The 20,141-nt window shown below is 40.7% G+C and overlaps 1 protein-coding gene across 4 annotated transcripts in view; it reads right to left on the bottom strand.

Annotated features, from left to right (window-relative positions):
* Nucleotides 1-20,141, bottom strand: part of fbxo41 (F-box protein 41) — a 519,821-nt gene that overhangs the window by 457,217 nt on the left and 42,463 nt on the right. For all 4 annotated transcript variants that reach the window (XM_059965939.1, XM_059965936.1, XM_059965938.1 and 1 more), the window contains exon 2: nt 1,611-2,565. In XM_059965939.1, coding sequence (XP_059821922.1) covers nt 1,611-2,326 — 716 coding nt within the window. In that variant the 5' untranslated portion in view covers nt 2,327-2,565. The remainder of the gene's footprint in view (nt 1-1,610; nt 2,566-20,141) is intronic.

The following is a 20,141-nucleotide window of genomic DNA, read 5'->3' as shown; positions in this document are numbered from 1 at the left end:
GCAGATGGAGTTTAATGCTGATAAGTGTGAGGTGCTACATTTTGGTAGGAATATCTCAAATAGGACATGCACGGTAAATGGTACGGCATTGAAGAATGCAGTAGAACAGAGTGATCTAGGAATAATGGTGCATAGTTCCCTGAAGGTGGAATCTCATGTGGATAGGGTGGTGAAGAAAGCTTTTGGTATGCTGGCCTTTGTAAATCAGAGCATTGAGTATAGGAGTTGGGATGTAATGTTAAAATTGTACAAGGCATTAGTAAGGCCAAATTTGGAGTATTGTGTACAGTTCTGGTCACCGAATTATAGGAAAGATGTCAACAAAATAGACAGACAGACAGACATACTTTATTGATCCCGAGGGAAATTGGGTTTTGTTACAGCCGCACCAAGAACAGTGAAGAAATATAGCAATATGAAACCATAAATAATTAAATAATAATAAGTTAATCAGCATTAGCATCGGAGTAAGCACATAGAAGATTTACTCAAATGTTAACTGGGTTTCAGCACCTAAGTTACAGGAATCGGTTGAACAAATTAGGTCTTTATTCTTTGGAACATAGAAGGTTGAAGGGGGTCTTGATAGAGGTATTTAAATTTATGAGGGGGATAGATAGAGTTGATGTGGATAGGCTTTTTCCATTGAGAGTATGGGAGATTCAAACAAGAGGACATGAGTTGAGAGTCATTAGTTTAATGGGGGCAAAAGTTTAAGGGTAACACGACGGGGAATTTCTTTACTCAGAGAGTGGTAGCTGTGTCAAACGAGCTTCCAGTAGAAGTGGTAGAGGCAGGTTCGGTATTGTCATTTAAAGTAAAATTGGATAGGTATATGGACAGGAAAAGAATGGAGGGTTATGGGCTGAGAGCGGGTCAGTGGGACTAGGTGAGAGTAAGCGTTCGGTATGGACTAGAAGGGCCAAGATGGCCTGTTTCAGTGCTGTAATTGTTATAAGGTTTATATCTCTAAAACCTGGTACACTCAGCCATTCCTGCTCCTGAGACATCCAAGTGTCTGAAATGGCCATAACATCAGAGTTCCACATATTGATCCAAGCTTTAAGTTCATCTGCCTTGTTTATGATACTCCTTGCATTAAAATAGACACATCTCAAACCATCTGGTTGAGTGCTTCTGTGCTCTATCATCTGCTTATCCTTCCTCATAAACTTCCTGCAAGATGTCTCTACTTGTGCACCATCCGCCTCATCCTCTACTTCTTCACTTCGGTTCCCACCCCCCCGTTCAAATCTAGTTTAAACCCCCCTCACCCAGCAATAGCATTAGTAAACGTTCCTCCCAGGGTCAGGCTCAGTCATGATAAGACACAGATAGAAGGTGAATGGCAATAGGACCATTCAAGGTAACACATCAAGTTGTAACCTGTCATGTGCTGCCTAAAGGGACACTGTCACAATTATCTTTCAATGAGAAATGGATAAGCACCTTAAGGAAAAATAATTACTTGAGGGACAGAGGTAAGTGTTTCTAATTGAATAGCATAGATAATGGTCATAAACACATGCCGACACAGAACGAAACCAACTCTACTTATTTACAAAACCATATTCACCTTTATATCTTGCTGACTACAGAAACGTACTTACTGCTGTTTCCTGGCTAGCTCCTGGTCCTTCTGCACCAAATCTTGCTTCAATGTAGCCAGCATTTCTACACTCACATCAACTTGCCGTGATAGTTCAGTAGCCTTCTCTTCAAGATTTTGCTTTTCTTGGCTCAACCGTATGCTTTCTTGCTTGGCTTTTTCCAGTTCTGAGCTTTTCTTTTCAAGTTCTATCTGAAGCTTATCCACTCGGGCTGTGATCTTCTGCTCCACCTCCTCCGACAGCTTTTCTAAGCGCTCATTCAAGTCTAGTTTCTCGAAAGCTTGGATCTTTAACCGAGCCAGCCCCTCCTCATAAACAGCATCTACTGCAGCTGCAGCTAGAGCTGCAGGGGGAGTGGAAGGAGTCACTGCCTTTCTCATGAATATTTCGTTTACTGCGCCTTCGACTTCAGGTAAATAACAGGTGGAACCATGGGATAATTCCTCCCCGCACTCTAAATCATATAAGTATCTCTGTTCTTTGCTCCTAAATGAGGTGCTTTCAAAGATTTCTTTACAGGAAGTAGGTATCAGAATTGATTTGTCACCTCCTGAAGATAAAATACCAGCATCACAGATGCTATTAGACTTTGAAAGGACGTAAAGTGTCTCATATGTATGATTGTATTCCAGATGAGCTCGCAATGAAGAAAGATTCCTAAAACGCTTGTGTTCCCCACATCTTGGACAGCGGTAGGGTAGATCCAAAGAGGCCATACCTCAAACAGTCCCACAACATTGACCTGTATTGCTCTGCTCAAAAAGAGAATCACTTCTCATAGTGCACGAATGTTCTCATACATCTTCATCATAAAACCATAAAGGCAGTACAGACTGAAGATAAAGTAGCATCATAATACAGACATTACAATTTTCTTCCAAATCAATTTACCAGTTCCTTCATTTGAATTTTCATTTTAACTTTCCAGACTTAAAATCATCAGTAGGTGCAGGACCTGCTGACAGAAATAGCAGGAAGGAAGTGATGGGGGGGGGGGGGGGGGGAAGAGTGGGGGGGGAAGAATAGGGGAGGGGAAGAGATATGAGAGATCAGGACAACTCTGCAATTTATTTTTAAGAGCATACCATCTTAAAGACAAAGTTAACATCAAGTTTATTACTTTCACCTGTCCAGAGGTTTGTGTTTGAAATGATGAATGATGAAGAGAATGGAATTGTCATTTCTGCCTCCATAAAAATACTGAAATACAGCCCTATTCTCAGAATAAGATGTGCGGCACCAAGCTTTCTACCTGTCTTACTTCAAGGGGAAAAGACACAGCTTGATGTAGCAGAAGAAATTTAAAAATTACTTCAAAATAATAGGGAATCAAACATCCTTTTCACAGTTTTTATTTATGTTTTATCAAAACTTCCCAATAAAATAGATATGCATCTTAATGGAGAATTTCTAACCCATCATCAACCAGATAAGCCTGTGTTGAAGCCCAGGCAATTAGCATTCAAATATTGTGCAGAAAAGATCAAGTTATATCACTAATCTGTCTAGATCAGTCTTGTTTCCTCTGTTGTCTTTCATATGTTTTAATGATTTCAATGAGAATATACATTGAACATTTGACATGATCTACTATTCTCTTCTGTGTCAGTTCTTTAAAGATCTCAATACTCTTTGGGCTTCAAAAAATGTATCCATTTCCTCTTTAGATACTTGCAATGATCTATCTTCCGCAATCCTAAACCCAGACTACTTAGTCTCCCCTCATAGAAAATAATGAGAGATAGAACCATAGAACATTACAGCACAGAAACAGGCCTTTTTTGGCTATGCCAAACCATTTTTCTGCCTAGTCCCACTGACCTGCACCTGGCCCATATCCCTCCATACACCTCTCATCCATATACCTGTCCAAGTTTTTCTTAAATGTTAAAAGAGAGCCTGCATTTACCACTTCATCTGGCAGCTCATTCCACACTCCCACCACTCTCTGTGTGAAGAAGCCCCCTCAAATGTGCCCTTTAAACTTTTCCCCCTTCATCCTTAACCCATGTCCTCTGGTTTTTTTCTCCCCTAGCCTCAGTGGAAAAAGCCTGCTTGCATTCACTCTATCTATAATGATCATAATTTTATATACCTCTATCAAATATCCCCTCATTCTTATAATCATATAACCATATAACAATGACAGCACGGAAACAGGCCATCTCGGCCCTCCTAGTCCGTGCTGACGCTTCTTCTACGCTCCAGGTAATAAAGTTCTAACCAATTCAACCTTTCTCTGAAACTCAGTTTCTCAAGTCCCAGCAATATCCTTGTAAACCTTCTCTGCAGTCTTTCAACCTTATTAATATTCTTCCTGTAATTAGGTGACCAAAACTGCACACAATACTCCAAATTTGGCCTCACCCCTGCCTTATACAACCTCACCATAACATTCCAACTCTTATGCTCAATACTTTGATTTATAAAGGCCAATGTACTAAAAGCTCTCTTTACTACCCTATCTACCTGTGATGGCACTTTCAGGGAATTTTGTATCTGTATTACTAGATCCCTATGTTCTACTGCACTCCTCAGTGCCCTATCATTTAGCTTGTATGTTCTACCTTGGTTTTCCCTTCCAAAGTGCAATACCTCACACTTGTCTATATTAAAACTCCCTCTGCCATTTTTCAGCCCATTTTTCCAGCTGGTACAGATCCCTCTGCAAGCTTTATATAACCATATATCAATTACAGCACGGAAACAGGCCATCTCAGCTTTATAGTCGGTGCCGAACGCTTACACTCACCTAGTCCCACCGAGCTGCACTCAGCCCATAACCCTCTATTCCTTTCCTGTCCATATACCTATCCAATTTTACTTTAAATGACAATACCAAATCTGCCTCTACCACTTCCACTGAAAGCTCATTCCACACAGCTACCACTCTCTGAGTAAAGAAATTCCCCCTCATGTTACCCCTGAACTTTTGCCCCCTAACTCTCAACTCACATTCTCTTGTTTCAATCTCCCCTACTCTCAATGGAAAAAGCCTACCCACGTCAACTCTATCTGTCCCCCTCATAATTTTAAATACCTCTATCAAGTTCCCCCTCAACCTTCTATGCTCCAAAGAAAAAAGACCGAACTTAACCATATAACCACATAACAATTACAACACGGAAACAGGCCATCTCGGCCCTCTGCACTCAACTAGTCCCACTGGCCTGCACTCAGCCCATAACCCTCCATTCCTTTCCTATCCATATACCTAACCAATTTTACTTTAAATGACAATACCGAATCTGCCTCTACCACTTCTACTGGAAGCTCATTCCACACAGCTACCACACTGAGTAAAGAAATTCCCACTTGTGTTACCCATAAACTTTTGCCCACTAACTCTTAAATCATTTCCTCTTGTTTGAATCTCCCCTACTCTCAACAGAAAAAGCCTATCCACGTCAACACGATCTATCCCCCTCATAATTTTAAATACCTCAACCTTCTACGCTCCAAAGAATAAAGACCTAACTTGTTCAACCTTTCCCTGTAACTTAGGTGCTGAAACCCAGGTAACATTCTAATAAATCTTCTCTGTACTCTTTCTATTTTGTTGATATCTTTCCTATAATTCGGTGACCAGAACTGTACACAATACTCCAAATTCGGCCTTACCAATGCCTTGTACAATTTTAACACTACATCCCAACTCCTATACTCAATGCTCTGGTTTATAAAGGCCAGCATACCAAAAGCTTTCTTCACCACCCTATCCACATGAGTTTCCACCTTCCGGGAACTATGCACCATTATTCCTAGATCACTCTGTTCTACTGCGTTCTTCAATGCCCTACCATTTGCCATGTATGTCCTATTTGGATTATTCCTACCAAAATGTAGCACTTCACAACTATCAGCATTAAACTCCATCTGCCATCGTTCAGCCAACTCTTCTAACTGGCCTAAATCTCTCTGCAAGCTTTTACTTCATAATCCACAATGCCACCTACCTTAGTATCATCTGCATATTTACTAATCCAATTTACCACCCCATCATCCAGATCATTAATGTATATGACAAACAACATTGGACTCAATGCAGATCCCTGAGGCATACCACCAGTCACCAGCCTCCAACCTGACAAACAGTTATCCACCACTACTCTCTGGCATCTCCCATCCAGCCACTGTTGAATCCATTTTACTACTTCAATATTAATACATAATGATTGAACCTTCCTAAATAACGTTCCGTGCGGAACCTTGTCAAAGGCCTTACTGAAGTCCATATAGACAACATCCACTGCTTTACCCTCGTCAACTTTCCTCGTAACCTCTTCAAAAAATTCAATAAGATTTGTCAAACATGACCTTCCGTGCACAAATCCATGTTGACTATTCCTAATCAGACCCTGTCTATTCAGATAATTATATATACCATCTCTAAGAATACTCTCCATTAATTTACCCACCACTGACGTCAAACTGACAGGCCTATAATTGCTAGGTTTACTCTTAGAACACTTTTTAAACAATGGAACCACATGACCACTACACCAATCCTCCGGCACCATCCCCGTTTCTAATGATATTTGAAATACTTCTGTCAGAGCCCCTGCTATTTCTAAACCAACTTCCCTCAAGGTCCTAGGGAATATCCTGTCAGGACTTGGAGATTTATCCACTTTTATATTCCTTAAAAGTGCCAGTACTTCCTCCTCTTTAATTGTCATAGTTTCCATAACTTCCCTACTTATTTCCCTTACCTTACACAATTCAATATTCTTTTCCTTAGTGAATACCACAGAAAAGAAATTGTTCAAAATCTCCCCCAACTCTTTCGGTTCCACACATAGCTGTCCATTCTGATTCTCTAAGGGACCAATTTTATCCCTCACTATCCTATTGCTATTAATATATCTGTAGAAACCCTTCAGATTTATTTTCACCTTACTTGCCAAAGCAACCTCGTATCTTCATTTAGCTTTCTAACTTCTTTCTTAAGATTCTTTTTGCATTCTTTATATTCCTCAAGCACCTCATTTACTCCATGCTGCCTATATTTATTGTAGATCTCCCTCTTTTTCCAAACCGTTTCCAATATCCCTTGAAAACCATGGCACTCTCAAACATCTAATCTTTCCTTTCAATCTAAAAGAAACATAAAGATTCTACCCTCAAAATTTCAAAATGACCTCCATTTCTCTATTACATGCTTCCCATAAAACAAATTGTCCCAATCCCCTGCTTCTAAACCCTTTTGCATCTCCTCAAAGTTAGCCCTTCTCTAATCAAAAATCTCAACCCTGGGTCCAGTCCTATCCTTCTCCATAGTTATACTGAAACTAATGGTATTGTGATCACTGGACCCGAAGTGCTCCCCAACGCATACGTCCTTCACCTGACCTATCTCATTCCCTAACAGGAGATCCAACACTGCCCCTTCTCTAGTTGGTACCTCTCTATATTGCTGCAACTTGTTCAACATTTCTCTGTAACTTAGGTGCTGAAACCCAGGTTACACTCTAGTAAATCTCCTCTGTACTCTCTATTCTGTTGACATCTTTCCTGTAATTCGGTGACCAGAACTGTATATAATACTCCAAATTTGGCCTTACCAATGCCTTGTACAATTTTAACATTACATCCCAACTCCCATACTCAATGCTCTGATTTATAAAGGCTGGCATACCAAAAGCTTTCTTCACCGCCCTATCCACATGAGATTCCACCCTCAGGGAACTATGCACCATTATTCCTAGATCACTCTGTTCTACTGCATTCTTCAATGCCCTACCATTTACCTTGTATGTCCTATTTGGATTATTCCTACGAAAATGTAGCCCCTCACAACTATCAGCATTAAACTCCATCTGCCATCATTCAGCCCACTCTTCTAACTGGCCTAAATCTCTTTGCAAACTTTGAAAACCTACTTCATTATCCATACCACCACCTACCTTAGTATCATCTGCATACTTACTAATCCAATTTACCACCCAATCATCCAGATCATTAATGTATATGACAAACAACATTGGACCCAGTACAGATCCCTGAGGCACATCACTAGTCACTGGCCTCCAACCTGAGAAACAGTTATCCACCACTACTCTCTGGCATCTCCCATCTAGCCACAGTTGAATCCATTTTACTACTTCAATATTAATACCTAACGATTGAACCTTCCTAACTAACCTTCTGTGTGGAACCTTGTCAAGGGCCTTACTGAAGTCCATATAGACAACATCCACTGCTTTACCCTCGTCAACTTTCCTCGTAACCTCTTCAAAAAATTCAATAAGATTTGTCAAACATGACCTTCCGTGCACAAATCCATGTTGACTATTCCTAATCAGACCCTGTCTATTCAGATAATTATATATACCATCTCTAAGAATACTTTCTATTAATTTACCCACCATTGACATCAAACTTACAGGCCTATAATTGCTAGGTTTACTCTTAGAACCCTTTTTAAACAATGGAACCACATGAGCAATACGCCAATCCTCTGGCACCATCCCTGTTTCTAATGACATTTGAAATATTTCTGTCAAAGCACCTGCTATTTCTACACTAACTTCCCTCAAGGTCCTAGGGAATATCCTGCCAGGACCCGGAGGTTTATCCACTTTTATATTCCTTAAAAGCGCCAGTACTTCCTCCTCTTTAGTCGTCATAATTTCCATAACTTCCCTACTTGTTTCCCTTACCTTACACAATTCAATATCCTTCTCCTTACTGAATACTGAAAAAAAGGGCTTTAAATACCTTCCTTTCAAAAACCGAGCAGATATTGAGGTTCTGGTCGGAAAAAAAAGATATGCATCAGGTACAGATAGCTGGCATCAAGTGAATCCTTGGGTGATGCAAAAGGAAATCTATTTTTCCTACCAGTTAGGAAACCAAGGTACCAAGACTAATGGCAGTTGTATACAGGCTCCAAACAGCAGCCGGGATGTGGATTACAAATTACAGCAGGAGATAGAAAAGGCAGGTCAGAAACGCAATGTCATGATAATCTTTGGGGATTTTAACATGAAAGTGGATTGGGAAAACCAGGTCAGTACTGGAACTCAAGGGAGAGAATTTGTAGAATGTCTAAGGGATGGTTTTTTAGAACAGCTTGCTGTTGAGCCCACTAGGGGATCAGCTGTGCTGGATTGGGTGTTGTGCAATGATCCGGGGGAAGATAAGAAAGCGTAAGATTAAGGAACCCTCAGGGAACAGTGATCACAATATGATCGAGTTCATATTGAAATTTGAGAGGGAAATATTAAAATCCACTGTGACAGTATTTCAGTGGAATAAAGGAAATTACAATGGCATGAAAAGGAACTGGCTGAAATTGTCTGAAAAGGGACATTTGCTGGAAGGACAGCAGAGCAGCAATGGCTGGAGTTTCTGTGAAAAATGAGGGAAGTGTAAGACAGATATATTCCAAATGAGAGAAGAATTTCAAAGGGAAGGATGCTACGTGGCTGACAAGTCAGAGCCAAAGGAAAAGCAAGAGAAAGGGCATACAAAGAAGCTAGAGCTAGTGGGAAGATAGAAAATTGGGAAGCTTTTAAAAACCTGCAGAAGGAAACTAATAAAGTCATTAGGAAGGAAAAGATGAATTATGAAAGCAACCTGGCAACTAATGTCAAAGAAGATTCTAAAAACTTCTGTAAGTATACAAGGGTAAAAGAGAGTTGAGGGTAGATATAGGACAAATACAAATGACGCTGAAGATCTTCAATGAGAGATGCTGAGTTGGCAGAGGAACTGAATGCGCCTTTTGCATGTCTACACAGTGGAAAACGTTTGCAATATACCGGACATTCAAGAGCATCAGGGAAGTGAGGTTTGTGCAGTGAAAATTATAACTGAGAAAGTGCTCAGGAAGCTTAATGGTCTGAGGGTGGATAATTTTCCTAGACCTGATGGAATGCACCCTCAGCTTCTGAAGGAAGTAGCTGGAGAGATTGCAGATACATTAATGATGATCTTTCAAGAACTGATACATTCTGACATTGAACCAGATGACTGAATATTTGCAAATGTTACTCCGCTATTTAAGAAGGGTGGGAGGCAGCAGAAAGGAAACTATAGAGCTTTTAGCCTGACATCAGTGGTTGGGAAGTTGTTGGAATCAATTGTTAGGGATGAGATTACAGAATACCTGGAGACACATGACAAGACAGGCCAAAGCCAGCATGGTTTCCCGAAAGGAAAATCCTGCCTAACTAGCCTACAGCAATTTTTTGAGGAAATTACAAGCAGGGTAGACAAAGGAGATGCAGTAGATGTGGTGTACTTGGATTTTCAGGAGGCCTTTGACAAGGTGCCACACATGAGGCTGCTTAGCAAGATAAGAGCCCATGGAATTACAGGGAAGTTACTAGCATGGGTGGAGTGTTGGCTGGTCAGCAGAAAACAGAGTGGGAATAAAGGGATCCTATTCTGGCTGGCTGCTGGTTACCAGCGGAGTTCCACAGGGATCGGTGTTGGGACCACTGCTTTTTACAATGTATGTCAATGATTTGGACTACCGGATTAATGGATTTGTGGCTAATTTTCACCGATGATACAAAGATAGGTGGAGGAGCGGGTAGTTTTGAGGAAACAGAGAGCCTGCAGAGAGACTTAGATAGTTTAGGGAAATGGGCAAAGAAGTGGCAAATGAAATACAATTTTGGAAAGTGTATGGTCATGCACTTTGGTGGAAGAAATAAATGGGCAGACTATTATTTAGCTGGGGAGAGAATTCAAAATATGAAGATGCAAAGGGACTTGAGGGTCCTTGTCCAAGATACCCTAAAGGTTAACCTCCAGGTTGAGTCAGTTGTGAAGAGAGCGAATGCAATGTTGGCATTGATTTCTAGAGACTTAGAATTTAAGAGCAGAAATCTGATGTTATGGCTCTATAAGGCACTTCTGAGACCACACTTGGAGTACTGTGTACAGTTTTGGGCTCCTTATTTTAGAAAGGATATACTGACCTTGGCCAGGGTTCAGAGACAATGCATGAGAATGATTCCAGCAATGAAAGGTTTACAGTCTGAGGAACGTCTGGCAGCTTTTGGGCTGTATTCCCTGGAGTTCAGGAGAATAAGAGGGGATCTCATAGAAACATTCCGAATGTTAAAAGCCCTTAACAGATTAGATATGGCAAAGTTATTTCCCATGGTAGGGGATTCTAGGACAAAAGGGCACGACTTCAGGATTGAAGGACATCCTTCTAGGACTGCGATGCGGAGAAATTACTTTAGTCAGAGCGTGGTAATTTGTGGAATTTGATGCCACGAGTGGCTGTGGAGGCCAAGTCATTGGATGTACTTAAGGCAGAGATAGATAGGTTCTTGATTAGCCAGGGCATCAAAGGGTATGGGGTGAAGGCAGGGGAGTAGAGATGACTGAAAGAAGTGGATCAGCCCATGATTGAATAGCGGAGCAGACTCAATGGGCTGAATAACCTACTTCTGTTCCTATATCTTATGGTTTTATAAATAGGGGGAGGAGCGGTTAGTGTCACAGAGGCACAGAATCTGCAAAAGGCCTTAGAGAGGCTGGGAGAGTGGGATATGAAATGGTAAATGGAATACAGCATCTGGAAATGTGGAGTTATGCACATTTATAGGAAGAATGATAATAATCTATTTTCTAAATGGGAATAGCGTGTCTTGCTGAGGAACAGGCCTTGCCTCATGAGCCTAATTGCATGCTGAGGGTGTGACCAAGTATAATGATGAAACACCAAGGCATTCCACAAGGGTGTAAAAGACAAATGATGGCAGAGCAGTAGATGTGGTGTCTATGGATTTTATGAAACTGTTTGATAAGACTCCCCAGGGTAGGCTTATTCAGGAAGTCAGAAGACATGGATCCAGGGAAACTTGGTTGTGGACCTAAAGAAATGGCCTCCTATAGAAGGCTGAGGGTGGTTGTAGATGGAATTATTCTGCCTGGAAGTCGGTGATCAGTGGTGTTCTGAAGGGATCTGTTTTGGGACCCCTACACTTCGTGATTTTGATAAATTACTTTCATGAGGTAAATTGAAGAGTGGGTTTGTAAGTTTGCAGATAACACAAATGTTGGTGGAGCTGTAGTTACTGTGGACAATTATCATACTGTCAGTTATAATAGGAAATTGACAGGATGCAGAGCTGGGGGAAGAAGTGGCACATGGAGTATGTGAACCTCTGAAGTAATGCCTTCTGCAAAAGCTAATTGGAGTCAGATATTCCTGTAAATAAGATGAGTTTGAAGGTGTGGACTGTAGAGGAGTCCTGCCCTATAAGAGACATACAACATCAGGTTATCAATGGAGCCAGCTCTTTTCAAGGAAGATCTGTTTATGTGTACCATGCCTCAATTGAAAAAAACTTTCAGAGGACTTGAGAAGAATTGTAAAGATGCATCAAACTGGAAAGGGCAACAAAAGCACTTCTAAAGGCCACAAGACCATAAGATATAGGAGCAGAATTAGGCCATCTGGCCCATCGAGTCTGCTCTGCCATTTTATCCACTTTTCCTCTCAGCCCCAATCTCCTGCCTTCTCCCCTTATCCCTTAATGCCCTGAGGATCACTCAAGACCTAAGTATTCATCAGTCCACAGTAAGAGAAATTGTCTACAAATGGAGGAAAGTATTGGTACTCTCCTTATGAATGGGCATCCTGCAAGCACCAAGAGCACATGTAATGCTGAAGGAGGTGAAAAAGAACCCAAGGGACCGTGTTAGGGAACTGGAGCTGCAGCTCGATGACCTTCATCTGGTCAGGGAGAGTGAGGAGTTGATAGAGAGGAGTTACAGGCAGGTGGTCACACCGGGACCACGGGAGGCAGACAGATGGGTCATGGTTAGGAGGGGGGAAGGGGAAGAGTCAGGTACTAGAGAGTACCCCAGTGGCTGTACCCCTTGACAATAAGTACTCCTGTTTGAGTACTATTGGGGGGTGGGGGGGAAACAGCCTAACAGTGGCCGTGCCTCTGGCACAGAGTCCGGCCCTGTAGCTCAGAAGGGTAGGGAAAGGAAGAGGAAAGCAGTAGTAATAGGGGACTCGATAGTTAGGGGGTCAGATAGGCGATTCTGTGGATGTGATCAGGAGACCCGGATGGTAGTTTGCCTCCCTGGTACCAGGATTCCGTATGTTCCTGATCACGTCCAAGATATCCTGAAGTGGGAGGGTGAGGAGCCAGAGGTCGTGGTACATATAGGTACCAATGACATTGGTAGGAAAAGGCAAGAGGTCCTGAAAGGAGTAGATAGGGAGTTAGGAAGGCAGTTAAGAAGAAGTACCACAAAGGTAGTAATCTCGGGATTACTGCCCGTGCCACGTGACAGTGAGAGTAGGAATGGAATGAGGTGGAGGATAAATGTGTGGCTGAGGGATTGGAGCGGGGGTAGGGATTCAAGTTACTGGATCATTGGGACCTCTTTTGGGGCAGGTGTGACCTTTACAAAAAGGAAGGGTTACATTTGAATCCTAGGGGGACTAATATCCGGGCGGGGAGATTTGCTAAGGCTACTGGGCAGACTTTAAACTAGAATAGTTGGGGGGTGGGAATCAATTTGAAGAGACTAGGGAAGAGGAGGTTAGTTCACAAATAGAGAAAGCAAGTAGACAGTGTGTGAGGGAGGATAGGCAGGTGATAGAGAAGGGGAACGCTGAAACCGAAGATGTAGGGGAGAAGAAATAAAAAAAAAAGTTGATCACATCGTTCAGGATAAACAGAGAGGAAGAGGTGGAAAGTTTCTTAAATGCATCTATTTTAATGCTAGGAGCATTGTAAGAAAGGTGGATGAGCTTAGAGCATGGATTGATAACTGGAAATATGATGTTATAGCTATTAGTGGAACATGGTTGCAGGAGGGGTGTGATTGGCAATTAAATATTCCTGGATTTGATTGCTTCAGGTGTGATAGAATCGGAGGGGCTAGAGGAGGAGGTGGAACTGAGGAATGGGAAAGGTGTAGTAACACTTACAGGGCTGTATTATAGACCACCTAATGGGGAGCGAGAACTGGAGGAGCAAATTTATAAGGAGATAGCAGATATTTGTAGTAAGCACAAGGTTGTGATTGTGGGAGATTTTAATTTTCCACACATAGACTGGGAAGCCCATTATGTAAAAGGGCTGGATGGTTTGGAGTTTGTACAATGTGTGCAGGATAGTTTTATTGCAGCAATACATAGAGGTGCCGACTAGAGACTAGTGTTGGATCTCCTGTTAGGGAATGAGATAGGTCAGGTGACAGACGTATGTGTTGGGGAGCACTTTGGGTCCAGTGATCACAAAACCATTAGTTTCAATATAATTATTGAGAAGGATAGGACTGGACCCAGGGTTGAGATTTCTGATTGGAGAAAGGCTAACTTTGAGGAGATGCGAAAGGATTTAGAAGGAGTGGATTGGGACAATTTGTTTTATGGGAAGGATGTAATAGAGAAATGGAGGTCGTTTAAAGGTGAAATTTTGAGGGTACAGAATCTTTATGTTCCTGTTGGGTTGAAACGAAAGGTTGCTGACGATGTTCTGCTTTATTTAACAAACCCATTGTATTCGCTGCGTAAATTATCTTCTAGATTGGAAGAATATGGGAAAATGTCAGGTTACAAAATAAATTGGGATAAAAGTGAAATTCTACCCCTTACTAAAGGAGATTATAGTCAATGTTGATTAATAACTCAGTTTAGATGGCCGATAAATGGTATAAAATATTTAGGTATAAGAGTTGATAATGATATAAAGAATTTATATAAATTAAATTATTTACCATTATTGAAAAAAATTCAAGAAGATCTTGATAAATGGATAATGTTACCAATAACATTAGTAGGCAGAGTAAATGCTGTAAAAATGAATATATTCCCTAGATTACAATATTTATTCCAAATACTACCAATACAATTACCGCAGAAGTTTCTTCAAGAGTTAAATAAATGTGTGAGGAAGTTCCTTTGGAAAGGTAAGATGTCAAGAATATTGTTGGAAAAATTGACATGGAAATTTGATCTAGGAGGGTTACAACTTCCAAACTTTAAGAATTATTATAAAGCAAATCAACTTAGATTTATTGCATCTTTCTTTGATGAAGATAAGCCAGCATGGATTAGAATAGAACTAGATAAAATAGGAGAAAATATACCAGAAGATGTTATATATAATTGGGAATCTAAATGGATATGGGAAAAGAAAGAATCTCCTATATTAAAACATTTGATTGATTTATGGAATAAGATAAATGTTGACGATGAGATAAGGAAATCTTTATTAGCAAAGAGACCTTTAATTCAAAATAAACATTTTCCTTTTACAATGGATAACCAACTTTTATACAACTGGTTTCAAAAAGGGATTGGATATATAGGAGACTGTTTTGAAGGAGGTTTATTAATGTCATTTGATCAATTAAAGAATAAATACAAAATACCAAACAAAACTTTTTGTTAGTTCCAATTAAGGGCTTATTTAAGAGATAAACTGGGTCAAACAATGTTATTGCTGAAACCTAATGAAATAGAAACTTTAATTCAAAAAGGAAAAATTTAAAAATTTATTTCTTGTATAAGGAATTCATAAGTCAAAACAAAAATGGGAAACTGATTTGAATATTAAAATTGAAGAAACAAGTTGGTCAAGACTATGTCTTGACAGTATGATAAATACAACAAATGTCCGGTTAAGATTAGTGCAATATAATTTTTTACATCAATTATATATTACACCACAAAAAATGAATAAATTAAACCCTAATTCATCTGATCAATGTTTCTGATGTAATCAAGAAATTGGTACTTTTTTTACACTCTACTTGGTCTTGTTTTAAAATTCAACCTTTTTGGACAAATTTACGAGTTTTACTGGAACAAATTATTGGAACACCACTTCCACATAATCCAACATTATTTTTACTAGGCGATATTGAAGGGATAAGACCGAAACCCAAATTGAATAAATATCAGAAAGAATTCTTAAAAATTGCATTGGCAGTAGCCAAAAAGACTATGGCAGTTACTTGGAAATCGGATTCATATTTAAGTATAGATCACTGGAAGAATGAAATTTTCAGCTGCATTCCACTTGAAAAAATCACTTATAATTTAAGAGATAAATATGAAATATTTCTGAAAATTTGGCGCCCTTATTTACAAAAGATAGGATTAAACATATAGATGCTCCAAAGATAAAATGACTGGTTATTTGGGGAAATAAATAAATATATATATATACTAAAGCTATTATGAACTCCATGGAGCATGTGGGGATCTTCCGATATCCAGGCATTCTTTCTTTCTTTTTTCTTTTCTCTTTTTTTTCTCTCTTCTATAGGGATATGCTAGGGGGGAGGGGTTAAGGGGGGGGGAAGGGTTGATCATTATTTTTTTCTTTCTGTAACCTATTTGAAAACTCAATAAAAAAAATTTTAATTAAAAAAAAAAGGAAAGGTTAAAAGTTTGAGAGCGCCATGGTTTTCAAGAGATATTGGAAACTTGGTTCGGAAAAAGAGGAAGATCTATAATAAAGAATACGTACACAACGCTGGAAGAACTCAGCAGGCCAGGCAGCATCCGTGAGAAAAGAGTAGCCAATGTTTCGGGCCGAGACCCTTCATCAGGAATGGGGGGGGAGGGGGGGAAGAGAGGGCCGAAGCCCAGTAATAGAGATAGGGGAGGGGGGTAGGGCCTAGAGGCGCCAGGTGGAAAACCAATCAGAGGAAAGGTAAAGGGGGAGGGGATAAGCATGAAATAACTGTAGAGATAAAGAAGCAGAAAGTTGAAAGGGGAGAGAGGCAGTGAGAGACCTGGGATAGGGGAAGGGGGAGGGGGAGGGAATTACCGGAAATTGGAGAATTCAGTGCTACTGTCTGGGTAGCCTCCAGCCTGGTGGTATGAACATTTCAACTTTCTGCTTCTTTATCTCTACAGTTCTTTCATGCTTATCCCCTCCCCCTCCCCCCTTTACCTTTCCTCTGATTGGTTTTCCACCTGGCGCCTCTAGGCCCTACCCCCCTCCCCTATCTCTATTACTGGGCTTCGGCCCTCTCTTCCCCCCCCCCCCCATTCCTGATGAAGGGTCTCAGCCCGAAACATTGGCTACTCTTTTCTCACGGATGCTGCCTCGCCTGCTGAGTTCTTCCAGCATTGTGTACGTATTCTTTGATCCACAGCATCTGCAGTTGTATTTTTGTGTTTAGATCTATAATAAATATAGGCAGCATGAAGTAAATGAGGTGCTTGAGGAATATAAAGAATGTAAAAAGAATCTTAAGAAAGAAGTTAGAAAAGCTAAATGAAGATACGAGGTTACTTTGGCAAGCAAGGTGAAAATAAATCTGAAGGTTTTCTACAGTTATATTAATAGCAAAAGGATAGTGAGGGATAAAATTGGTCCCTTAGAGAATCAGAATGGACAGCTATGTGTGGAGCCGAAAGAGATGGGGGAGATTTTGAACAATTTCTTTTCTTCGGTATTCACTAAGGAGAAGGATATTGAATTGTGTAAGGCAAGGGAAACAAATAGGGAAGTTATGGAAACTATGACAATTAAAGAGGAGGAAGTACTAGCACTTTTAAGGAATATAAAAGTGGATTAATCTCCGGAACCTGACAGGATATTCCCTAAGACCTTGAGGGAAGTTAGTATAGAAATAGCAGGGGCTCTGACAGAAATGTTTCAAATGTCATTAGAAACGGGGATGGTGCCAGAGGATTGGCATCTTGCTCATGTGGTTCTGTTGTTTAAAACGGGTTCTAAGAGTAAACCTAGCAATTATAGGCCTGTCAGTTTGACGTCAGTGGTGGGTAAATTAATGGAAAGTATTCTTAGAGATGGTATATATAATTATCTGGATAGACTGGGTCTGATTAGGAATAGTCAGCATGGATTTGTGCGTGGAAGGTCATGTTTGACAAATATATATAACCATATAACAATCACAGCATGGAAACAGGCCATCTCAGCCCTCCTAGTCCGTGCCGAACTCTTAATCTCACCTAGTCCCACCTAACCGCACTCAGCCCATAACCCTCCACTCCTTTCCTGTCCATATACCTATCCAATTTTACCTTAAATGACACAACTGAACTGGCCTCTACTACTTCTACAGGAAGCTCATTCCACACAGCTATCACTCTCTTGAGTAAAGAAATACCCCCTCGTGTTTCCCTTAAACTTCTGCCCCCTAACTCTCAAATCATGTCCTCTCGTTTGAATCTCCCCTACTCTCAATGGAAACAGCCTATTCACGTCAACTCTATCTATCCCTCTCAAAATTTTAAATACCTTGATCAAATCCCCCCTCAACCTTCTACGCTCCAATGAATAGAGACCTAACTTGTTCAACCTTTCTCTGTAACTTAACTGCTGAAACCCAGGTAGCATCCTAGTAAATCGTCTCTGCACTCTCTCTAATTTATTGATATCTTTCCTATAATTCGGTGACCAGAACTGCACACAATATTCCAAATTTGGCCTTACCAATGCCTTGTACAATTTTAACATTACATCCCAACTTCTGTACTCAATGCTCTGATTTATAAAGGCCAGCGTTCCAAAAGCCTTCTTCACCACCCTATCTACATGAGACTCCACCTTCAGGGAACTATGCACTGTTATTCCTAGATCTCTCTGTTCCTCTGCATTCCTCAATGCCCTACCATTTACCCTGTATGTTCTATTTGGATTATTCCTGCCAAAATGTAGAACTTCACACTTCTCAGCATTAAACTCCATCTGCCAACGTTCAGCCCATTCTTCTAACCGGCATAAATCTCCCTGCAAGCTTTGAAAACCCACCTCATTATCCACAACACCTCCTGCCTTAGTATCATCGACATACTTACTAATCCAATTTATCACCCCATCATCCAGATCATTTATGTATATTACAAACAACATTGGGCCCAAAACAGATCCCTGAGGCAACCCGCTAGTCACCGGCCTCCATCCCGATAAACAATTATCCACCACTACTCTCTGGCATCTCCCATCTAGCCAATGTTGAATCCATTTTATTACTCCAGCATTAATACCTAACGACTGAACCTTCTTAACTAACCTTCCATGTGGAACTTTGTCAAAGGCTTTGCTGAAGTCCATATAGACTACATCCACTGCCTTACCCTCGTCAACATTCCTCGTAACTTCTTCAAAAAATTCAATAAGGTTTGTCAAAATAATTTCAAATAATTTTTTGAAGCGGCTACGAGGAAAGTTGACAAGGGTAAAGCAGTGGATGTTGTCTATATTGATTTCTGTAAGGCCTCTGACAAGGTTCCGCACGGAAGGTTAGTTAGGAAGGTTCAATTGTTAGGTATTAATATTGAAGTAGTAAAATGGATTCAACAGTGGCTGGATGGGAAATGCCAGAGAGTAGTGGTGGATAACTGTTTGTCAGGTTGGAGGCCGGTGACTAGTGGTGTGCCTCAGGGATCTGTATTGGGTTGAATGTTGTTTGTCATATACATTAATGATCTGGATTATGGGGTGGTAAATTGGATTAGTATGTATGCAGATGATACCAAGATAGGTGGCGTTGTGGATAATGAAGTAAAAGCTTGCAGAGAGATTTAGGCCAGTTAGAAGAGTGGGCTGAACGATGGCAGATGGAGTTTAATGCTGATAAGTCTGAGGTGCTACATTTTGGTAGGAATAATCCAAATAGAACATACATTGGAAATGGTAGGGCATTGAGGAATGCAGTAGAACAGAGTGATCTAGGAATAATGGTGCATAGTTCCCTGAAGGTGGAATCTCATGTGGATAGGGTGGTGAAGAAAGCTTTTGGTATGCTGGCCTTTATAAATCAGAGCATTGAGTATAGGAGTTGGGATGTAATGTTAAAATTGTACAAGGCATTGGTAAGGCCAAATTTGGAGTATTGTGCACAGTTCTGGTCACCAAATTATAGGAAAGATATCAACAAAATAGAGAGAGTACAGAGAAGATTTACTAGAATGTTACCTGGGTTTCAGCACCGAAGTTACAGGGAAAGGCCGAACAAGTTATGTCTTAATTCTTTGGAGCATAGAAGGTTGAGGGGGGACTTGATAGAGGTATTTAAAATAATGAGGGGGTCAGATCGAGTTGACGTGGATAGGCTTTTTCCATTGAGAGTAGGGGAGATTCAAACAAGAGGACATGATTTGAGAGTTAGGGGGCAAAAGTTTAAGGGTAACACGAGGGGGAATTTCTTTACTCAGAGAGTGGTAGCTGTGTGGAATGAGCTTCCAGTAGAAGTGGTAGAGGCAGGTTCGGTATTGTCATTTAAAGTAAAATTGTATAGGTATATGGACAGGAAAGGAATGGAGGGTTATGGGCTGAGTGCGGGCCAGTGGGACTAGGTGAGTGTAAGCGATGTCACCGACTAGAAGGGCCGAGATGGCCTGTTTCCGTGCTGTAATTGTTATATGGTTATACAGCAAATGACCTGCAGAAATCTCTAGAACTTGCTAAAGTCTCTGTTCATATGTCCATCAGAAAATACACTGGACAAGAATGGTCTTCATGGAAGGACGCCACAGAGGAAACACTGCTCTCCAAAAAAGACATTGCTGCATGTCTCAAGTTTGCAAAAGACCGCTTCTGGGACTAT

This window comes from Hypanus sabinus, chromosome 3 (assembly GCF_030144855.1).
Source record: "Hypanus sabinus isolate sHypSab1 chromosome 3, sHypSab1.hap1, whole genome shotgun sequence".
Classification (NCBI taxonomy): domain Eukaryota; kingdom Metazoa; phylum Chordata; class Chondrichthyes; order Myliobatiformes; family Dasyatidae; genus Hypanus; species Hypanus sabinus.
Note: the sequence above shows the minus strand (reverse complement) of the source record. Positions and strands in the feature narration are given on the sequence as shown.